This window comes from Plodia interpunctella, chromosome 2, assembly GCF_027563975.2.
Source record: "Plodia interpunctella isolate USDA-ARS_2022_Savannah chromosome 2, ilPloInte3.2, whole genome shotgun sequence".
NCBI lineage: Eukaryota > Metazoa > Arthropoda > Insecta > Lepidoptera > Pyralidae > Plodia > Plodia interpunctella.
In genome coordinates, this window is record NC_071295.1 from 9,145,271 (window position 1) to 9,169,435 (window position 24,165).

Sequence of the window (24,165 nt, forward strand, 5' to 3'; positions counted from 1 at the left end):
AAAACATGAATCAGAAATTTTCACCTCCGTCATACTTCGTTTAACTGGGCAGCCTAGCTCCCTAATTTTAAACCAATAACTGGCAGTTAAAAGGAATGAGAGAACGCATTTACCGTCGGGTTGATGTCCGCGTAGTTGGTTATAATTAAATCTGGAAATGTATTGGATTTAAGACGAGACTAAGGGAATATATTTAGTTTATGGTTCATATGCTATAAGGTCAACTCCTCGGCACCTTGAATGAGATCGTTTGTATCTCCCAACCTAATTCAAATAGACATTAATTTAAAATAATAGGTACCTATGCCCTATACTAAACTAACACTTTATGTATACGATATATGTTCAATCTTTGTTTCATCTAACTTCTCATTATAAAATAACCTTTGCGTGGCTTTGTCTAAACGAAATGTCTCCCAAAACAAAGCGCGACAACATGGAGAGACAATATATATTGTTTTATTGTATAGTATCAAGCATGTTTATGAATTAATTAACCTCGAAGATTAAATAAAATATTTATTTTGTTTGTCATCATTCTTTCTTTGAAACATTGTCTGCGCTTTAATCTCAGGCATACTAAATGGCCTTTCTTTGGTAACCCAAATGATGTCGGCTCTTAACGTTCGTCATCAGTTGTTATAAATGGTCACACATCAAAACTTTCTTAACTTCGCGCATTTTCTATTCGTTTGTATGAATCACTGACAAGAATAGATAGATATATGTACAAATAAATAACAAAAGAATGTCATTGTTTTACACAATTCTATTACTGTGAGTCTACATACTAATTCAGTCGCAGATAAATAATAATACTTATAGTCAATTTAGTTAGTTTTACGGGAAATTATGAACATTAATTATACACAAATGGTCACAAGATGTACTTAGGTATACTTACGAAAGCACAGCCTTACATGGAAGATATCTTTATCCACGGTTGCAGCTATAATTTAAACCACAAGAAATCAATCCACGTATGTTGTGGCCTGTTTCATGACATAGTACATTTATGTGCATGGATTTTCTCATAGGCTTTCCATACATTTGTATTTGATAACTTGCCTTTCACGAATTGACCTTCATCTATGGGACGGGTAGCACAGAATATCCCATCCCAGATCATCAGCACAACTAAGACCACTCTGTCAAGAGCGACCGATTAAGAACACCTTTGATAAAAGCATATAACATTGAGGCATATCTAGTTACCGTGAAGAGACATGAAGTTGATAATAGCGACGAATTTGCATGAATTTGCGGAACCTATCACCTTCTTCTTGACGTGAGATACCTTTTACGTTTTCGATTTATGACAACACGTCGGCTAATTCAACATGTAAATTGACTGCGTCCACAATAGCCTAGGCATTGGTAGGTCCATTGTGTCCCACAGGTACAATGGCACGGCACCTGATGCCGGAAGTGGTGACGAAGCTGACAGAGCCAGCCTATCTGCAGACTGATAACGTTGAACGGCAACTGATAACTAAATTGCAAGTTGCTATTATTTGCAAGTTGGAAGTGGAAACTTAGAATGTTAGGTAGGATAACTTCTGAATGTTTCGTGCTTGGGGTACGTTGAAGTTTGTCGAAGATGTGGAGCTAGAGATCTTGAAATTATCTATCCCTAGCTATCTATACGTTGATGCCTCGTAGTTCCAAATCTAATTTAGTATAAAATGTCACGGAAAATTTTGCCAACTGTTTCACTGCCAGATATGAAACGACGTTTCTTTTTTTGAAAAATATAATATGGTTATTTATTTGATCTTGTGGTAAACGATAATTTGATGATGATGTAACTGTAGACGGAAATAAATAAATACAAGGAACCCCATCGACAAGAACTTAGTTCTTAATTAGATGATGATATTTTTCTAAAAGTTTTTAGGCAGCACCTAATCAGAAACTGGATTAGTTTCGCGAAAAATTAAAATGTCGTTGACATTTATTGTTTCAAAAAGCTTGTTTAATTAACTGCGAAGCGAAGAAACAGTTCGACCTAGTTTGCTCAAATCTTTACGGGGTGCTAATGTAAATGAAATTCGACACTATTTCTTCGTGTTTTCATCACAAAAAGAAGATGATGAAAATTTACGTTTACTGCTATAGTACACGACACCGTCCACAACATATTTATACGATTTTGATGAATGGATGATCTTACACAAACAGTTAGCCGGCAACCAAGTGGAGCAAATTGATATGAGTTATTACATGTTGGTGGAATGATTAACAACTCTAGTTTTTTCTGGAAAAAATCTGGCAAATGTTATTTACGTAGCCCCAAACAAATTCACGCTATTTATAGTGTGGTCTGTAGTCTGTTTTTGTGCTTAAAAAGTTTGCTAAATGATTAACAAGCATAATAAAAACTAAATTGAAAATTTAAACACCCCCTCCGAAGTTTGTTGTAGTCGGGGGTGAAATATATTTAGTTCCCAAAATTATATTTCAGTTGTTAATTTCAAACCATTTATTACATCTACGCCGTCTCTACATCATTTTCTAACATTAAGGCTATGAAAGATCAATTTTCTTTCAAGGTTCTTTTATGAGCATAACGACAATAGTACGATAAATTAATAAGTATAGTACTAACTGGTTAATAATTGAGTATACTCGTATAAGTAATAGTCTATCATTACTGCACCACGTGTAAGCAATTGTAGGTACTATATCGTACTACCTGCCTGGGTTACATAAAGCCTATTAAGTTCAAACTTACTTATTAAGTACTAGCTGATGCCTGCGACTTCTTTCGCGTGGACGAATAATTTTTGGTAAGGAGTCAAAACTATTAGAGAAATTTAATTATACATATTTGTATGTAACGATAGCTATACATACAGACGATGCTGATCAGACTGGAAAAAGTATACTTTCTATAGTTTAGCTGAACTATTATGACTCTTCTTCAGGTGTTCCAGATCTTTGACTTTTATACCTCCACAGAAAATGCTCATCAGACTGAACAACTTTTATTAGAGCGTCATTTCTTTGTTTCCTATAGTGTAACTGTACCATCATAGGTCTACATCAGGTGTTACAGATCTTCGATTTTTATATCTCAACAAAAATGCTCATCAGCTGAACAATTTTTGTTAAGTCATTTCTATATTCCCTATAATTTAGCTGCACCATCATGGTTCTCCATCAGGTGTTTCAGTTTTCAAAATAATTTATACCCTATATGTTGCCCAGGCTTAATAGCTATATAACAAAAAAAATCATTCAAATCCGTCCTGTAGTTCCGAATTAGCGTGTACAAACAGACAAACATACAGACAGACAGTTTTTTTTCAAATTCTTACTCTGTTGCTGTGACTCTATCGCCTAATTTTATTTTTATCTAAATTTATTCAATGTACAGGATTTTTTTTCTGCTGTTTTATTATATGAATTGATATTGATTTTCCTTTTGGTGCAGGATCGAACGGATTTTTAGGTTTAAAAAGAATTCTTGGAGTCATCTGACTGCAAGAATCAAGTTTTAGGTTAGGTAGGTTTTAACGTAGGTATTCTATATAATATATATATCTCACTCTCTATTGTCTTCGCGTTTCTGATTTCATTCACGGCTGTGATGCTCTGACGTCCGGGGGCCGCGTAATCATTTTAAACATTTGATTCTGCGATTGGCCGCTTATCTAAAGATTTGTGTGTGATAATTTGTAGAGAGTAAAAATTCAGTCTACAAGTATGTTTCAATTTCTGTGATAATACAAAGTATAGTTTACATTCACTGTTAAAAAAAAGTGTATGACAGCGTGGATTTAGAGTCATTTGCGCAAGTAACAAGGACGCTGAAACAATGGCAGAATTAATATAGCAAAGAATGGGTGCGCAGGCGCCGACTTTGGCCACCAATGGGGGCTCAAGGCGAGTCGACAACGTTGTGACATTTTTTATTCATATTTTCTAATTAGGCAAGTAGGTATCTTACTATTATCGGTACATTTTAAAAGTTTACTATGTAAATGTCCCTGTATATTTATTTGTTGTTTGTGTAATGAATATCTCAGATGCATAATCGCTACATTATGATGTCAGGCCATTACGTAGGTCTGAAAAGTTATAATCGTATTTTTTTATCTTGCCACGCTTTTCTTTACAGCAATTACTTAGAAGTGAAAGCTTTTTCTTTCTAAGAATAAGCCTTCCATTTGTGGACCAAATTAAGTAAAATCGCAATCTACTGTGTGCCGATATTAATGCCACGAGAAAAGTTATTTTCTTTGAGATTTTGATTTTATATTTGTAGTCTGAGCATCTTTTACATTTCTCTCGAGAGATGAAATCTTCAACGGCATTATATAAATGGGATTCTAAATCTATGGGGCACTTCCTGTTGACCTAGATTTATAAAATTTGGCAAAAAGCAACGCTTGTATAATACATAGAAAATCACTATTAAAGATGAATCTGGGCTTTGCCTTTTTTACCAGAATGGTTTTATCCTTATCGTCAGTGTAAAAAATATTTTCAATGATTTTCTTCCGGCAATGATTCAGTCTACACCAGCGTGTTTATCGAATTGAGTACATAATGCTCTTCAAATAAATTAGACTGTCTGATGAAGTAACAATTTCGTTGGCTTGCTGGATGTAATATTTTATATATGTACGGGCCGCTTCATTTTATTTCACAGTTTATGTTACTACTGAAACATTCCAATTATTACCTACTATCGTTGTATACTTCTCTATCTCGTGGGTTGAATTATTGTAAATAAATAAAGATGTTTAATGTTTACTGTTCATTGTTTTTGCGTCGGCATTGTTGGATGCCGAATGTTCAGTTTCCGCGTGTCGTGAGATGAGTGAGATTCCTTAGCTGTAATAAAGTTGTTCTGTCCGTCGGTCCGTCCCGTCGTTCCAGTCTGTTTGCGTGCATTCCTCCATCGGCCCAGTTAGTGCAACTGTGTCGATATTCCAGCTATAATTACCAGATACATCAGAAGCTTGTGATGCCTATCAAATTCTCGTGGAGTAATGGGAAACTCCGTTTGACTCGGTTTACTTACACCTGGCACGTTACTTCTGGTTAGTATCAGCGTTATATCAAGCCGAAATTATTTAATCGTTCACCTCTATTGGATATTCATAAATCATCAATGATCAAAATCAAAGTCTTGATTTATAATTCTGTTGCTCAGTGAAGGCAAGAATCTTAAATAAGATCTATAAAGGTAAAACAATAATTTAAGCAACATAATACTGATGTAAATTAACATTAACCGTAACAAGATAACGTCCGATAACGCATCTCAATCGATCTCTCAGCTACATCCCCGTTTATCTATCAGATTGTCCGCGAGCCGACAGATAAGGCTTTCAATTGACATTTTAGCCTGTTGCGGTTCGACGCGCACATTGTGGTTACAACTGTCTTACTGGATTTTAAACCATAGCACGTGGTATTAGACTATATGTTGTATTGTTCAGAGTGTAAGGTCAGAGGTTGTTATGTCGGACAGTACTAGTGTGAGCGTGGTCGCGGTTGGCGCGTGCTGCCGCGTGCGCCGTAGGATGCAGTGCTTCGGAATACGAGGTAACTTAGAAATGTGACATAGATTCCGTGAAAATGCATCGAATTATAATTGAATTGGGGCCGGCACCATTTCTTTTTTCCGTCGGAGAGCTGCAGTGATTGCGATGTAGTGACCGATAGACTGCGGCCGCGCATGGTATGCGCAAGCGCCGCGTAGTTCCATATGTGCCGTATCAAGTGTTGTGTGTTACTTGCGCAGATGAGATTTGGATTAAACCTGTTTTTTGCTAAGAGTGAGAGACTAGGCAAGTGTTTTCTATTTTGGCTTATACTTATTTATAAATATATATACCTACGTTCATATATTTTTATCAAAAGTACATGTATAATTTTATGTGCAGTGGATACTTTGGTGAAACAAATTGAACTGCGATAGAGCAGGGCTGGTAAAAGAAAAATATCAATAATATTTTTTTCGTTCCATAAAAATTGTCAGGTCTGACTGAAACAACTTTTGAAGGAAAGCAAAAGAAAAGTTCGCTCAGAAATTATGTAGACCAGCCACCCTTCTAAGCTCAATTTGAAAACCAAAGTATGTCCGCCTGTCCCTAAATAAAATCTTTCTAAAGATTTCAGGGAATGTTATGCTCCACGTTTGAAATATTCGCTAAAACAAGAATGATCTATCCCATCTTTTATCGAAGTATTCTTATAATTTTGCTTACAGTGAATAAGAATAAGTACAGGGAATAATGAATAATTTTCCACACAAATGTACTCAAACTATTAAGGCACTAGTATTTTAATCGAAACTTTTTTAACTTTTTATTAACCATATCTATTTTCTTAATTAGTTCTACATATGTTATTAGCTGTTACTTTTAATAAAAAAAATAACAACACACTTTTATTTAAATTACGTTGAAAAACGTCGTATGATACGCGCGCATTTATTATTACATACTCGGCTTTATTATAGCGTTCCGCTTCGCGTCGTGCTTTGTAATCAATAAAATTATCACTTGGATTCCATTTATGTCTTCTAAGATTATTAAGTGTAGCTATTTCATTTGCTCATCGCTAAATGGAGTAGACAACGTAATATTTCCGAGCATGATATTAATTTAAGATTGCGGTTAGCCTACGGAGAATTTAATTTTGGCGTACTTCGCTGCTAACAAGAAAGGCTTATTTCACTGGGCATCAGAAAATTGTTCACTATCAAATCTCATCCAAACATAGATGACATTATGTATGGTACAAAAATAAAGTAAATATTTTAGAAAAAATATATATTTTAGGTAGGTTTGTACCTAAGTAGATACGAACATTTTATAATTGAAACATAGGTACTTCCTTATCAAAAAATCACAACGTAATACCTAATTATTTTTTAATTTGTAGTGTAACCTTTGTGAAAGATAGCCCAATTTGAATAAAGGAATCCCTTTTACTTTACCCGGCCCCGAGCCCTTCACACAAAAGAATTTGTAGACATGCAGATTTTTCACGTCCGTGTTTTCATTATGAAACCTCATTACCGTTTCCTAAATACATAAACCCCAAGGTTTTTTGTTATAAAAGACATAAAACCTTAATGAATGGATTGATAACCTCTTTCTTGAAATTGTTTCGTCAAATTAAAAAATACCTTTGAATCTAAGGCCATCGTAGTAAATACCGCGACGTATCAATGAAATAACGTCTCCGAAAGATGATAATATAGCCAATAGGAGTCCTGTGCAATTTGAACCTTATCGCCTCGTAACATGCACACAAGACAAACCCATATAAAATATCGCCAGTATGATACAGAGACACAAAAATTATAAAATTCCATGACTTTGCAAAATTACAAGTCAGTTTGACTGGCTCGGATACTTTCCGAATTTCCCTCGACAGTATTCATGCTAATGCGGCCATCTTCGAGATTGACTGCATAAAGAGAGTGGCCGTATTGAGCCCTGTTTCTTGTTGACACCTTATTATCTGGCTTCTACAAAGAACCCTTGGAGCCGATGAGATTACCTTGCACGATGCACCCCGCATCTCAATGAGGTCAGGAAAACCTTTACGAAACCTAAAACTTGGGATCTAGCTTGCAACTCTTTTAGATTGAAATCAGTAATGAATATTTTAATTGTTTAATAAGTACTTTCAATGTCATATAGAGTAAAATCTAAGCGGAAGCCTGTCAAGATGATTGCGATTGCTATTATAGTTATACGTTAAACGGCAAACTACGTCACAAATTACATAAATGTACAGCATTAGCATAATTTCTATTGTGATAGATAAAATGCAAATTATTAAAACTATATTTAATTCGGTAATGTTTTCGAGCGATGGGTGCCATGTTTTAATATTATTCCGCATGAAAGTAATAGTAAAGCGCTTACTTAATGTATGCGTGTTAAAAGTCTAATAGCTCCGGTTTCACCCAAGCAAATAAATACTGGTAAGCAAGTACATATATACGAAGTTATTTACCAACAAATGTATTTACTTGAAAGTGAAGAGGAAGAAGAAAATGATTTCCATTTCAAGCTTTCAGTATGTACTTCTTAGGATTTGGACACTTACACGCAGATTTGATGTGTCACAAAAGTAATTTTCCACATGAATAAAGCTATCATTATGTCCAAAAATCATCGAAAGTCCACGGATATTTGTATACTAATCTGTCTTACATTAACTTCCCCAAAGAGTTTTTGTTGTTTTTTCTCAGCAGTGAAGCAAAAACTTTACAAGCCGCAACGAAACCAGTCTTGGCAATACAGATTTTTCATAATAAATTGAAATTGTATGCCGTAATAATAACAAAGACCAAGGAGACCGGGAAATCCACAACAATTTGACGCAAATAACTTTGAAGATAGGAATTTAAGGTTATATCCATAACTAAGTATTATATCATGCAAGACGATATTAGTTTGTGATATAACCTATGTGTGAATAGTATCGGTTGAGTGTAATATAAACATTTTCTAAAAGGAAATGTTGGTCATGACAGATTTCTTGGAGAGATGTTATGTCCATGCAAATAATGACTGCTCTCAGCTCTGTTACGTTAAGACCACGATCAAATTTTACACCTTCATCTATTGCTGCGTAAAATAAAACTCTTTAAATTGATGAACTACTTAGTAAATTGTGAGTTTTATCCGACACATGTTTTTAATTAGTGGAAATTAATTGTATAAGAGTGAATTTCGTAAAACCGTTAAAAATTAATTTGAGCGTTCAAAATTCACCACGCTTCGCTGAATAAGCAACAAACAGTAACAAATAATATATCCAGGGCTGACTGGCAAAGAAATGTCAGCGTTTTTCCTTGTTTGGAAATTTTTTTAGAGCATTTTAAAAAAATATGCCATGTTAGTGATACTACTCACAACATGTACGGTGTATACATCCATAGTCATAGTGATATGTCATTAGTCATTTTAATCTTCATTAACCGTTTTTTTGCTAATCAATGTTCAAACATCTTGATGTTACTTCGGCATAGAATTGTTTTGAACAAATTTTTGGTTTCATCATCGGTGATAAACTTTTGAAAACTACGAGAAATAACATAAACCCGCGTAAGTAAAAAAAAAAGATAGGTATCATACCTACATTTTATCGTGCATTAGCCTACATTCACAATACATCTGCGCGCCTCTGCAAACAGTATTACCTATACAAACTTCTGTTGTTTGGCATTGGCCTTGCCGCCAGCTGCCCTTAGTGGAGGTGCACCATTATGTAATTCTCCTCGCTCGACTGCCGCGCACGTAGGTATGTTTAGCTTATTTGTATTACAATTCAATATCAGGTAGAAATGCGGTCACTGATGATAAACTCATATTTGTACCATCTATGTTTACAACGAACATTTCATTGCTATCAGTGTTGTAGGAATGACATTTTTAATTATGAAATTCGTGGATGCTGTTTGGGCTGGGACTTCAATACACTTTTCCTTGTGCGACAATAATCAAACTAATAAATCTAAACATACTAGGTGATATGTTTACAAGACGCTGTCAAAGTCATAAAGGTATGTTCAATATTATTTTTAATTACGATTGAAATAAATAGCGTAAAATTACATTCGAAACTTGTGTTTAAGAAATAGGTATATCTCAAAAGTTAAACGAATAAAATGATCCGGTTGCGTACTGTTACTTAACTATTGAATAATACTTAAATAAATTGCTCTATTTCTTCCGGTCGGATAAAGAATATTGCTTACAGTTTGTATAGATTTATGCCAATTTATGCAATATGTAGGTGTAGGTATATCGGGAGGATTGCAAATGTACATTTGTACACCAAACCCCCATTTGGACTTGCTCGGAATGGGTCGAGCTGTTTTCATCAGTTTTCTTCACTCACTCGAAACCAGTAGATTATATTACAATAAAATTATTGTCATTGAATTCGCACAGCAATAGAGTAAGAAATACATATCGAATTGGATGGGACACCATTGGACGATGTTACTAGGTACTATTATAAGCGTCATAAGTTTTAAGTCAAGAAATAATCGCGGAAATTTAATTATATCCACGAACATGTATTGTGGTGTCTTAATTATAATTATTTTTTAATTCACATCAAACGACGTCCATCGCGGTGGTCGTGAATTGGCCCGAAGCTTCCGGTCTCGCTGAATTATAACTTGACCTTTAAATGGCCAACGTCTCGGCCATTGAACCGATTATAAATATTGTTTATTGCACGCAATTGAAAAGCTTTAGTTTCACTGATTTCGTGATTTGAAATTTTTGATTCTGAAGGATGCACACGCACATTTATTATTTTTCTTTGCAATGCTCAGTCGTGCTCGATTGCGACGACGCAGCAACATTATAGCTCCTTTATTTCTACAGGTATTAACACCAACTTCTCTCTATAACATTTCTGTGTTGTTCGTCGACTGATTACAACGTGACGGAGGACGTAAGAGCGCGTAGCAATGGGACATGGCTCTTAAATGATTCTACGATTGCTTTACCGAATTCGCACTTATTAGGAAAAGTATAAGATCAACCCACCCATATCGACCCCGTTCTGACAACAGGAAATTAAAATTACAACAATTCCGTACCAAGCCAAAATAATACTGCTGCATACCAAGTTTTATGTGTCTAGGTGTATTGCGAAATTCAATTTCAATAAAAGGAAATATATTGTACACAACAAAGATAATATTTCCTGCGGGGCAGCAAATGCATCACGAATTTTATTTGGCAGAACGCCAACCTAACATTTGCGTTTTTAATTTGTGTAGTACCGTCGTCTCGTTTTACTTGCTTCTGAAATCATCGTGAGGAAACCTGCGCCATACTGCCCGCATTAATGGTTGACTATTCAGTTCACTGGTTGTGTATAGGTGCGACTTCATGCCACTAAATGGCGATAGGTAGTCGTTAAAAGTCATGTCAGATGCTTTTAGGCAACTTGGATTAAATTTGACACGTGTGTTAACAATTAATAACAAAATCGATAGGACTGATTTGAGTCAGTTATGTTCTGCTTCAAAAAATAAGTAGATACCTAGTTAAGATCTATGAAAACATTACCAAAATCCCGACATCATTCCTACTTGCTAGGACTAACGTGCACAACAACCATGGCACACCCAATTGTAGAATAAAATAACAATACATATCAGATGGCAACATGTTTTGTAAATCACTTAATGACTTGAAGACACGCAATGTACAAAAACATAGAACTTCCTCTTTTTTGAGGTCGGTTAATAAAAATACTGTCTTTTACCACATATCATTTCAGTCATTAGAACGACATAATTACTGAATGACAATGATCAGAATTGAATAAAATTTGATTTCTCTTCCTCCGTACTACATTTTGGCCGAAAACAATCAAAAGCTGTCCTGAGTGTCCATATTTCTTTTATCTACTCGTAAGGTGTCCATGGTCTTCTAGTTCTATGCAAAGAACCTCCCCTAACTCTTTATTCGCACTTGTCTAAGTCTTATTTTCTTTGTAGACAGAAGAAGGAATTACATAAAAAAAGCAAAAAGTAGGTTTTCATTATGAAAATTAATGATGTTCATAGAACTGAAACAAACAAAGCTGAACAAAAGTTGGCTCGTTAGTATGTTCGACGAGATCGAATGAGTTCCACTGTGAGTTTTCGACACACTTCATTAGCAGTAGTAGAGTGAAATTTTCTATATAATTTGGGTGCCTTCAAGGTGTGCCGTGATTCGATGTTCACTTGATCAATTTACTACAATTTTTTTTTCGATGTTTACAAACGAAAAAATTCGATAGATCTATGCGTTCGGTCGAACTTTGTGACGGTGATTTTTTGTTTGTGTGTAAATGGGTACCCGGGGGTAGAAGTGTACATACATTTTTGTTTGTTATTACTGCATGCCCTGCACGACCAGCCCGTTGAGGAGGCTGTTAATGATGTCAGAGGGATGCCGAAGACCAAGTAGGGGAAGCGAAGAAAAAGGAGGGGAGCGGCCCCTGGGCTCCGAAGGAAGTAATCGTTCAGATTAAATATGTAGGATTGGCACAGCACAGTTTGTAAACACCTATTTAGATCTACCACTCAGTGCGGTTTTGATTTCTTGGCTAGTATCAGCTCCACTCCACACATATGGCAATAAATAATAAAAAAAATTGTTCCCAAAGCCAAAGGATTCACTGACCCTTTATTTATTTATCCTGTAGTTATCTCAAATTAAACTCTAAAGTGCAATATCCTTTGTTCAGTTTAAAATGCATTACGCATATTGTAGTCTGTACGACTCGTTAACTGGCTGAATACCCTCAGGGTCTTCACCAGTTATTATTGTATCGAGTTACTGATAACTTATATCATTTTTCACAATTTTACGTGTTTATTGTGTACTTTATAAGGAACATAAAATAAAGCTTATTTGGTCATTTTTGGGACATGACATCTCAAAAAGTTATTTATACGTAGACTACTAGGACTAAGCTAGTCATAAGTATCGTATAGTTTTGATAAAAAAATTGTTTCTATTCTCAAGCTAAATATGTATTTATAATTAGCTTCATCAATCAGCTAATGGGCTCACATTTTATACATTGGTATAAGAGCTAATAAATCCGCCGTAAAAGCTGTGCCGTGATGGTTAAGGCTTAGGCTTTGCGTCAGAAGCGTGAATTCCGTTTCTCTTTGTAGTACTGCACTGCAGCGAATTAATAGGTGAGCTCCACAGTAAATTGTTTGATTTGTATAGCATTTAGAGTTGAAGTACGTGTTCTCTTTGTAGATCTAAATGAATATGAGCATCTAGGAATGATATCAAGATAATAAGATCTACGAATAAAGCAAAGTGAAACATATTTGTGTATTGCCCACGTTTTGGTGACATGTTGTCATAAATATGTGTAAACAAAAACGTAACTGATGTCATGTTATAATGTAGATTATAAAATCTGATGACAGCAACCATTGTATTGTAAGTTAATACGTTATATCATCTGAAGTTGTAAACAGGGAAAGACAATATCCTCCTAGAAACAGAATGACACGAAGTACTTACTAAATCCATGAGAATGACATCAAATCAAGTGGAAAAACGATCATTGTGACATTAATAAAACAGAATAAAAGTCACCAATTACAGCTTTAACTAATGTCTTTAACAATATATAACGAGTGAAACTGCCACATGAAACAAAAAATAACTTCCTCGTGTGTCAATTTGAAGCCTCCTGTCGTTTCGCTCCAACGTCTTGATCCACACGTGGATCCTGGAACGAATGAATCCGATTTTAAGACATGCAAAAAGCTAATATTTTAATGTGAACTAGGCCGTTACATATTTTTCAGTAAGTACCTACTGCGACGCCACTAGGAAGAAATTATCTATGACATAATCTTTTTGTATTGCCAAAAAATTAAAAAAAAGACATTAAAACATAGTAAAGGCAAATTGTTGCGGCTGATCTCTCTCTCATCTAAGCGTATGCCGGTTTCGTTGAGCGTCGGAGCCCAGGGTCCGCTTTCTACATCTCCACTTCGCACGTTCGTCGGTATCCTTAGTTGTCAGACTATTAGCACGCGTATTATCCTTGTCGACATCCAGCCAGCAGCTGATCAAGATATAAAATGGTTACGAAGACATTAAATACTCCTCTTTTGTCTTCCAGAAGCAGAATGCGACGGTTGCGGCGAACCAGACGAGGGCCGGAGCGTTGGAGAGCTGCTTCTGCCTCAGTATGCGCTCGCCACCGGGGGCCTGGCGAAGGACCACCGGCCTCTCATCACGTTCCCTGACCACAACAACTTTCACCTACTTTCTGCTGCAGAATACCGAAGGCTGCTGCTTTATCTCACCTCCGTGCCCTCGTAAGTACTACTCTTCTTGAGATAAATTGTCGAATCATCATCGACCTCCCATCACGTTCCCTGACCACAACAACTTCCATCTGTTTTCTGCTGCAGAGTACCGAAGGCTGCTACTTTATCTTAAGTCTTTGCCTTCGTTATTTGTGGTAACTACCTCCAACCAACCTTTTTTTAGAGACAATTTCGTATAAAGGTCGTGTAGTGATGGAGCTGATTTAAAAGCAACGTATTGATTGAGTACCTGTAGAAGATATATATATTCATATAGGAAATTTGGAAAAGCTTGGGCATGTCCAGTGGACAGACAGGTGAAAATATTTTATGTCAAAATTCTTCAGCTGTATTATTTGCGTACTAAATACGCTTCTGATGCGTACCGGCACTGCCGGTCCGTAACTATTATGTTAACTTTTGTGACGAGGGTGCAGGAAATCCTTTCTATCTTATATTAAAACATTGTTTATTGAAATTTAAATGAATGACGATGGCCTATTTGTAATGTGTGTATGATATTTATCGTTCTTACAAGTTAATATAATGGATAATTCTATTCTGGTTTATATAAAAACACCGAAACGAACTCTGATTTCAGGGCTTGAAATATAGCAGAAATTGTTTTGCGAATAAAACCTAAATATATCGTGCGTAATATGCCAATGGATCATATAATAAATACATTACAGACTAACTAACATACATATTGTAGGAATCACTTTTGATACAAGAGGTTTTGCCGAGTAACAAATGTGGTTAGAGCCTCGGGGATGTAATAAATAAAACGTCGGCCATTACCGGAGATTGATAGAACGATGTACGATTTCATTATCTGTTTATTCGTTTCAGGTTATTGGAAGCTGACATGGGCTTCCACATCATAATAGATCGGAGAAAAGACAGATGGAATTCAGTGAAGACAGTGTTGTTACGGGTTTCCGTAAGTTTGACCTGTTTATTTTATCGATTGTTTTTCTAGTCAAGCTATAATAATTTTTAAAAACATTGAAATATTTTCACTTCAGAAAAAGTTTATATTCCCATAATTTAACTTACATCTTGTTAGTTAAGTAGACCAGCTACTTTACTAACCAGCAAATAAAAAAATTGCACGCATCTCCAGCTAAGTTTACTACAATAAAATACTTCTGGCATGAGTTCAACTGTACTGGACGTCCGCTCCGTCGCGGGAGTCCTGCGGGAATCGAACCTACTTGCTAGATTAAAATATATATAATATTTAGATTGCATGTTTTGCTTTTTTTTCTTTGGGATTTGAATTCGTAGTTTGATGAGATGAGAAGGTTGTTTTAAAACTTTTTTTAACATTTGGTATTTATTAGCAGCGTTCAGGAAGTGATATCTTGAAAATTAAACTAAAAAAATATTTGACAGCATATTCGGAAGGATTCTTTTAATTAAAAATAATTCGCAACTTTACCCTTTTACATAAAAATCTGAAAAGATCATGCGTAGGAAACTTTACACGTAACTTTTTACTAGGAAGACTTTACTTTTGTCGAAAGTGTCGTATATATTTTGGAAAAACACCTTTTATGGTTATTTAAATATTCAAGATGCATATTTAAAAATACATTATATTTTTTGTATTTTATCTTTCCAGGAGTTCTTCCCCGGCGTGATCCACGCCGTCTACGTACTCCGACCAGCCAGCTTCCTCCAGAAGGCTCTGTCAGAAGTCAGCAGTAAACTGTTCAAGGAGGAATTTAGGTTCCGGGTACACGTGTGTTCCACCATCGACGAGCTGTACGAACACTTCGACAGGACCCAGCTGACCTCTGACTTAGGGGGCGAGCTACAGTATTCACACTCCGAGTGGATACAGCAACGGATTGTAAGTATTTTGAGATTATCATAAGATTATCTCTAGTCAGTCAACTTCCTCCAGAAGGTTCTGTCAGAAGTCAGGAGCAAAATTTTCCGAGAAGAGTTTTGGATCCGCGTGCGTATGTGTTCCACCAACGATGAGGATAAGAGCATTTTGATAATTCCAACTGACGCTGGATTTGAGGGTCGAGATCCAGGATTCATATTCCAAGTGGATACAGCAACAATGGATTGTGAGCGTTTGGGTTCATCACGAGAACCAGTCAGTTAGTTTCCTTCAGAAATTCTATCTGTAGAAGTAGGTGCTTAAACTCTTCAAGCAGATTGTCAGGTTTCAATTGTTTTTTCATACCTTACTACTTCTAATTAGTTAATCGCCAACTATTATGAATAGTGTGGCGACGACATCTACCACGCCACATGCACAACGGCGCAGATGTAAAAAGCCGACCAAACGCAACGAATAACAAGCCACACAAGTGATCCAGGACACTATGGACAGATGGCACGACGGTCGACTCACTATGGACAGCTAACAAGCCTAGACCGCGCAGACAGTGCGTTTTAGATTAGAAGCATAAATAAAACCTTCGACATGACACCGTCGGAGCCGTGCGGTTCCCCAGGTGCAACACCTAGCCTGGCGGGAAGATCTTCCCTTTGTGGCGGTCGAGCATAATCACCTAGCTCCCGCTACAATAGTTTTGTGTAATATATTCTACTTACCTATCACTATATTTAGACCTATTTAACCTTATGCATACATTTATTTCAGGCTTTGGAGAAGTTTTCAATTATGATGAAGGAAAATTCAGGGAAACTGGACAACTTCATGCACGAGATCGTTGACTGTGACATGGGCAACGACCCCTCTCAAACCAAAGAATTGTTAGACTCACAAGAAACTAGGTAAACCTTACCGTAGACTGAAATATCTTTTGATATCTAGCTATTCTATTTACTTCCAAAATTTTTAGGTACTTAGATCAGATTAGGCCTATTTAATTATATTATATATCTATCTTATAAATCAAAATCAAATCATTTTTTTCAGAAATTAGGCCTTCACAGCCACGCTTTTTCACGTCATATTCTAAATTGAATTATGTTTACCAAAGCTACAAACTACTAGCATTTCGGAACGACCATAGCTGAGAAGAAATGCCGAAAGAAACTCATTCAAACGGTGTTGGTCCCTATTATGCCAGAAGGGCTTACCATTTTTTAAATATAAATTTATGTATAATTTTTTATCAGTAATATAACAATGTAAGTACACAATAAAGTACATGGTCAAATATAAAACCCATTTAGAATGTTACGTTTTTCCCCTTCGGCTATTAAAACTTTTGGTCTACAATTATACAGTTAACACAGACTTATATACTAGTATATTATGTAATTTTATTTTATTAGTATATAACTAATAGTTAGGAAGGAGAAAAAAATATCTTTGTTCGAAACCACCCGACCCATCTTTTCTAGTTTATAACGGCAATTTTTTTAAGGGGCAAGCCAAATTGAATAGACTATTTTGAACCTTAATAAACCGTAACCTGTTATTCCTACTTGTTTATATATTTTCAGGTATAAAGCTTTAAAAACAGAACTGGCGTCAGCGACGGCACAAGGTGAAGAGTTGTTGACGCAAGTGCGAAAACCAAATCTTAATTATAATATTATAAGCCACGTCGCCGCGGTCGAAAGGTAATTAATAGTACCTACCTGTTATGTTATTAAGAATCAAAATTACTAGTGCTACAATCTAAAAAAAAAACGAAAGTATATTTTTTTATTCCAATACTTATTGTGACGTCACTTTGCCATGTTGTCCTACAAGCCCCATACATTTTTTGTTTTTGACACATGGAAAACAGTACCTGATTTGACTTCATGGCAAGTTATAGATAAATATAATGGCAAGTATCAAGTATTATACAATAGGTCGCCATAAAACTAAGCGTTATAAGTACATACGTCGCCGATGTACCACCATCATAATCTACGGACAAAGCGGAAAAGTTTAAAAGTCCTAATTCTAATGTTCAGAAGATAGGTAAATCGTTTTAGAGAATGTTACTTGTTATAGATCCTTATTGCCTATTAATTAATAACATGGTGTTAATATTTCAGGCTACTGGCGCAACTTGAAGAGACTGAAAAACAATTCGATAATTTTTGGCAGAAACATTCCATGAAATTAAACCACTGGTTAAAATTTAGGACATTTTTATTAAACTTTAAACAGATGCAGGTAATACATTACTCTTACTTCTAATATATTATGTTAGTCTTCGCTAAGACGACAATGGTCTAAATTTAAAATTTGACTGTCTCTTACTACTTTTGGGTCTAAAGTCAAAAATAGGCGTTTTAGGCGAACATAGCCTATTGACATGAGACTCGTCCATTTCCTTCGCTGGTCGGAATACAAATGCCTCCGAAGCTGATCGCTTTCGCATTAACGCAGAGATATCCATGCATTTATTCGGATCATTAATATTACTATTCTCTTCTACATTATTTCCACGTATGTCTTTCCTCTTTTGGGCTTCCAGTTGAAACGTTAATTTTTGTATTTTCCTAGACCTGTCTTCCAAACGCGCCTTCAGCTCTTCGTTCTGCCTTCTCTTAACGTTATATTCCTCCTGTAGCGAAACAATCTTACGTTTACACGTTTCTAATTCTGCCTTGATTTTCTGAAGGTTTAAATTATTAATCTCTTCTAAACACACAAGCTTTTCCCTCGAATGTTTTGCCATGCTTTCTTGGTACATAGTCTCTTGCTCGATTTGATACGACCAAAATGACATAGCCCTCATTGCAACATCCATTATGGTATCAGGTTTCAATCCTGCTAAAACGATTGACTTAAAAGTCTCACTAGGCTTGAGGTCGGCTTGTATAACATCGAATTTATCTCGTAACTCACTGCCACAAGCTGGACATGTTAAACAATTTTCGGCGTTTCTTTTAAATTCCCTCTGCCCGTGTTCTATGCAGAAAGCGTGCGAACATGTTGTTACCCATGCTTGGTTGGATAAAGATCTTCTGCATTTACGAAAATTACACATCATATCCATGGTTATTGTCTGTAGACTTGACAAGTGCATAAAATATAATTACATTTTCCGTGCACTAGATAAACAACATAATTTTTGAGGTTATTTTTTTATGTCAAATTATTGGGCAAATATTTTTTCTTTTTTATTAACGGACAGGATCACTTATTTTTTATACACATCGACCGTTTACTGTATACGCCAAAGATCAACAAAAAGAAAAAAAATACCGTGAAATTTTTATTCGATTGTTTTATATTTTTATTATATGTATTGATTGGATATGTTTTTTTGTTTGTTGTTGTTTTTTTCGAGAAGGATTTTTTTGTAATTTTTTTTTCAGGCGACTTTAGACGGCCATCTTAAGACAGCGTGCGACATGACAGAAGTGGGAGAGACTGCGAACAGAGTGGAGAACCTCATACAGGAGGCGACCGACTTTGAGAAACTATGTACCTGTGATCTCGAAACCGCCAATGCAGTTATAGATGATGGTATTATTTTTTTACCTTTTGCCACAATGCACAAGTAAACCTCCTCATGTAGGTATTTCATGTTTTAATTTTTGTATCCATTGTGTAATTAGTAACATTATTTTTCTAGGCGAGAAACTAATGCAAGACCCACTAAGTTCAGTTGACCACATAGAGTCAAAATGCGAAGAGTTGAGACGAACGAGTGCATTACTAGTCGATAAAATACAGAAGAGAAATCTATTGCTGGCCAAAGCGCGGGAACTCATGGACAGGATAGACAAAGTAAGTTTACGGGAAATGTAATTAAAAAACGATACATTTCGCCAATTTTTGAGTTACATTAGGTAGCCGGTGTCCATGGGCTATGGTGTTTGCTTACCATCAGGTAAATCGCATTCTCGTTTGGCCACTACTTATGCTATAAAGGTTTTTCCTTAGCTCTCAAATACGCAATATCTGCGCAGCATTTATGTGTACGCCACGGGGAAAATTCCGATGTCTGCGGTGTAAGCTAGTACTCTTGAGGTACCTACGTACTTGATATAAGTGTATGCTAGTACTATATGTCCGTTATTCTTAATTATATAATGTACCTACTTGAATACTCTATGGACAAAGTGTCAAATTGATTCCCACCAACAACATTAATTTCAAGTTTATATATATTTTTTGTTTATTTTTTATTTTACTTTAGCAATTAATTTTCGTGTACCTACTACATTGTGAAACATGTAGAACTTTCTATGTAACACCTTATCTATGTATCATATCATGATTATATATTGTTTTATGTACACGACATGAAAAATGTAATTGTCCTTTCTATTGGCAGGCAAACGAATGGTGCGCGACGGGCGTGGACCTGCTGGCGGGCGAGAAGGGGCTAGTGGCGGTGGACAGGCTGATAGAGGACGCCAAGAGCTTCGGCCTCAGCACGCCCGAGCAGTTCCGCGAGATGCTCATGCAGTCCGCCACGCAGGAGACCAGGGCCTTGGTCACGCAGGTAAAAATAATATTTTTCTTTTAGCCTGTAGTTATGTCCCAGCACAAAGGCCTTCTTTTCTACCGAGAATTTATATTTCATACAATTTGTTTCAAATTATAAAAATGTTTTTATATATCATCAGAATCGTTTTTGAGTAGCAGATTACAGAATATGTAAGTAAAATTGTGGGTGCCAATAATTTAGTTACATAGTTGTGGTCCTTGAACACTTTGTCTTTCTTTTGTTTTGGGTGGGATTCCAATTATTTAGGTTAGGTGGTTCCGCCCTAGAATAGTACCACCATCACCCTATAATAGTAACCACTCCGTATCTCGACATGGATATCGTAAGAGGAAACTAAGGGACACATAACGTTGGCAGTTGATTAACAGCATTAGCATTCCTTAATACGGTCTTAAGTCTTAAGCAAGCCGCGCTGCTTGTAAAATCACGCAGGGTGAGATGGTGAGACGCAGGGAACCAATCACATTGCGCCATTGTGACGCATCGACAAACACTGCAATGTGATTGGTTCGCTGCGTCTCACTTCGAATCGATTCGATGGTGAGAAGTGAAATGCAAACCCGCATTAACCCCTCAGAGTCCTCAAAATTTTAATGTTTATTTTTTACGGCTTTGCCGCGGTCACAGCCTCTGCGAAAGAGACAAACTCAAATGAGAAATGACACAATTCGTAATTGACCGCCAGGTGGCGCAACGCGTAGAAGACATGTGGCTTATGGCTACCGTGAAAAGAGCGACGCTCCAACGCGCGGCCGCCAAGCCGGCGCGGCCGGTGCAATCGGTGCCGCCGCAGAGCGCGGCCGTGCCGCCGCCCACCAACAAGGTCAGTGGCTCTTCTTTTTCTTCTTATTTAAGAGCTAAGTATGCTCTTATCGGTGGTGTCAGTGTCTGCATTTGCACACAACATGTGTTGGCAACAGTTAGTACTGTGTTTAGCGTTTTTGTAATCCTTTACATAGTTAGTCAAAAAGACATTGTAGAAATATCTAGGAAGTTGCAAGTGATGGAGCATGGAACTCCGTCGTTTTGTATATGGTTAAAAAATAAAATGTAATTATGACAAGTGTGATAATGTTTAAAATTTATATATTGGAAAAGTCCTACAAAATAAATCCAAGCTTCAATTTCTAGATGAACCCATAGTCAGAGTTGATTGTGTTGTGGTTGCTATTCGATTTATTTTTTTAATTTATACGTATCTGATATGAAATGATCAGTACTTTATAACATCATGAATATGCTCGAGCTCTCATGATTTTGTCCCATTGATGGGACCACGAGGGATAACGGCGGCGCCACAGACAATAAAACATTAAGAATAATATACTCATGAGGAAGGGCAAAAGTAAACAACAAATAAAAGAACATTGTAAGCTACACGTCCAAGTTCAAGCACTTTCGTGCGCATTAGCATGCAACGGCTGTCGTGCGCACGCGCAGCTCATAATAACGAAAGTTGCGTCCGCCGCAGCCTGTCGCCAGGAAAGTCGAGAGTGTTGTCAAAAGAGTAAGCACGCACTACTCGATCGTTAATGATGTCCTTGTGCCTGTAATATATAATATTATATATCTTATAATGACAAAATCACCTTGATTTATATACAATGAAAATATATTTGGGACTTTTACAGATTTATGGGATAGTGTTAATTTGTACCCAATTTCATGAAAGTCGATTCAGTAGTTTATTTTTTGATTATCCTATGCCAGACAATTTGCCAATTTGCCAGTATGAAATTTATCTAAGATGTACCTAAGTTCGGTATGAAATCAAATAAATCGATACAGTATTTTATTTTTAATTTTCCTACGGGAACCCGACTATGTACCGGGATAAAATGTCTCTAAGATATTAGCCCGGTATGTACGATGTACGATACCAAATTTCAAGTATTTAAATCAGTCCAGTAGTTTTGGTGTGAAAAGCGAAGAACAGAAAGACACGAATTTCAAAAATCATATTTTTGGTTTCTATTACTTGTATGAAAACCCCTAAATGTATTTTTTTTAATGTTTATATTCAATGTACAGAATTGGCCCCTCTTACAGTTTTCTTATATGTAGGTATATACCTATGTTTTTGCAAATACTGTTTATCATTATAAGAAAACTGGATTAATTATAAATATAATAACATAATCCGTAATAACGGAAATTTCCTTTCGATTTTCATCCAAGAAAGTTCCGACGGTCGCCTTTAATTAGCACAAAAACATCTCATTACAAGTAATGAACTATGCGCCAGCGCAGCGCAATCACGTCGTGCAAAAACGTCGTAAGTATAGAAAGTCAGCTGAGAGCGAGAGGTCGAAGGAGGTGACAAACCTGGCTTTCCACTGACGTCATACTTTCTAGTAATTAGGGACAGCCCTTAACAATACCGCTATTCAAGTAGAAATTGATGTCCTTTTGTGTTCTAGCCACAAAGTGGCAACGGGTGAATAAAACGATAAATGTTTAATATTATCAACTACATTAACAGATGAAACACACCTGAGAAATAAATATTATGAAGTATGTATGCATTTATTGAAACTTTCATTTACCCTAAAACTTTATCAACGTTATATTCAGTCTAGTCAGTAAATCCTAATTAATATGCGAAAGTAAGTTTGTTCGTTTGTCACCTCTTCACGCTTTATCTGCTCGATCCATTTTCTTGAAATTTTGCATACATGTAGTTAGAAGACGAGACGAGACGAGGATATACCTTTTATACCGGAAAAATAACTGCAACTAGAAATCACGCGGGCGAAGCCGCGGGCGAAAGATAGCAAACAATAAAAGAGTTTTACTTTAATAGCTACAAAATATTAAACCTTCCATCGCTTGTTCATGTATTACGTCCCCCTAAGATTGTCATTAAATATTTCCACTTTACGAGCACCTATGATTGCGTGCTGCGCAGTTGGCAAGTGTTCATTACTTTATTAAAATAATTTATTTACTTTTGACTTTGTAAAAATATCAAATTCTCAAGTAACTACCCCAAACACTATCAAAGTTATATACTAAAACTACAGTGACGACAGGGTAGGACAAATCATGTCAAAATAAATGTTTTTTAGAAGCGCCACTTCCTAAGATCCTGTTGCTGCTATTATCCACGCCTTCATGCATTCGGCCACTTTTACAAGGTTTCAAATAAATGCATTTTGTAACCGGTTAAAAAAAGACAATTTTGTCTTTTCTCGTCACCAGTTACAAGCTAAAATCGATTCGGCGTCCCTTTACAAAGGCTTTAGAACAAGCAACACGGAAAAAAGCCGTCAAACGATATCAGGATATAAAATGGATTTCCGAGTCATTACAAGTTCGATTTCCTTAGAAAAAGGGAAACTTTATGAACTAAATTGTGATCTTGTTTGTTCGTATTTCGCCCTAAGCTTTTTTGTAAATCCCTATTTGTTGCTTATTCTCCTCCTGATGATCCTGATTGAAAACGCGAATTAATACTATTTTTTGTTTTGATGACGTTGAATAAATTTAAGTATTGGAACTTATATTAAACTACTTTTAATGTCTAAAGAGTTACATGTCGACCCACACCCATTGTTTGCATCCGCAAAATCCAATTGTTTCACAGGCCAATACCACCCAACGGTATTTATGCGAGTCAGTCGGCTAATAGAGTTGTAAGCAAAAATATCACGAATTACCTTATAACAATGACAGCATTGCCGTCGATTATATCATTAGGTATGTACAATCGTTTGCAGAACTATGCGTAGGCCCGTATGGCTTGGTTATAGAGGCGAATTTGTTATAATTTCGGTTAGGTCTATATGCTGACCGTTAAGTACGTGCAAGATGTAGATTGGAGATAGTCTTTTTATTCATAATTCCGCATTCTATTGATACTTTTCTCAGAATGTGTTATACTTAACAGAAACACATGAAGGCTTAACATCATCACTGTATAGT

General features: G+C 36.1%; 2 protein-coding genes across 11 annotated transcripts in view; one reads left to right on the plus strand and one right to left on the minus strand.

Moving 5' to 3' along the window:
• LOC128677408 (guanine nucleotide exchange factor DBS-like) overlaps positions 1-24,165 on the plus strand; it is a 92,592-nt gene that overhangs the window by 18,087 nt on the left and 50,340 nt on the right. For 7 of the 10 annotated variants that reach the window (XR_008405531.1, XM_053758283.1, XM_053758292.2 and 4 more), the window contains exons 2-11: positions 13,654-13,852; positions 14,696-14,786; positions 15,471-15,701; positions 16,470-16,603; positions 17,282-17,401; positions 17,828-17,948; positions 19,100-19,250; positions 19,360-19,514; positions 20,065-20,235; positions 20,927-21,064. Coding sequence is in view for 9 of the 10 variants with exons in the window: in XM_053758283.1 (XP_053614258.1) it covers positions 13,654-13,852; positions 14,696-14,786; positions 15,471-15,701; positions 16,470-16,603; positions 17,282-17,401; positions 17,828-17,948; positions 19,100-19,250; positions 19,360-19,514; positions 20,065-20,235; positions 20,927-21,064 (1,511 nt within the window). In the remaining variant the exon portion in view is untranslated. Of the gene's footprint in view, positions 1-5,449; positions 5,560-5,661; positions 5,805-9,417; positions 9,545-13,653; positions 13,853-14,695; positions 14,787-15,470; positions 15,702-16,469; positions 16,604-17,281; positions 17,402-17,827; positions 17,949-19,099; positions 19,251-19,359; positions 19,515-20,064; positions 20,236-20,926; positions 21,065-24,165 lie in introns of those variants that run through there. The other 3 variants (XM_053758244.2, XM_053758253.1, XM_053758237.1) reach the window with 3 other exon arrangements.
• LOC128677459 (E3 ubiquitin-protein ligase CCNB1IP1-like) lies at positions 17,907-18,900 on the minus strand. Its single transcript, XM_053758331.2, has one exon. It carries the CDS (start codon positions 18,805-18,807, stop codon positions 17,992-17,994), a length of 816 nt encoding a protein of 271 aa, XP_053614306.1. The 5' UTR covers positions 18,808-18,900; the 3' UTR covers positions 17,907-17,991.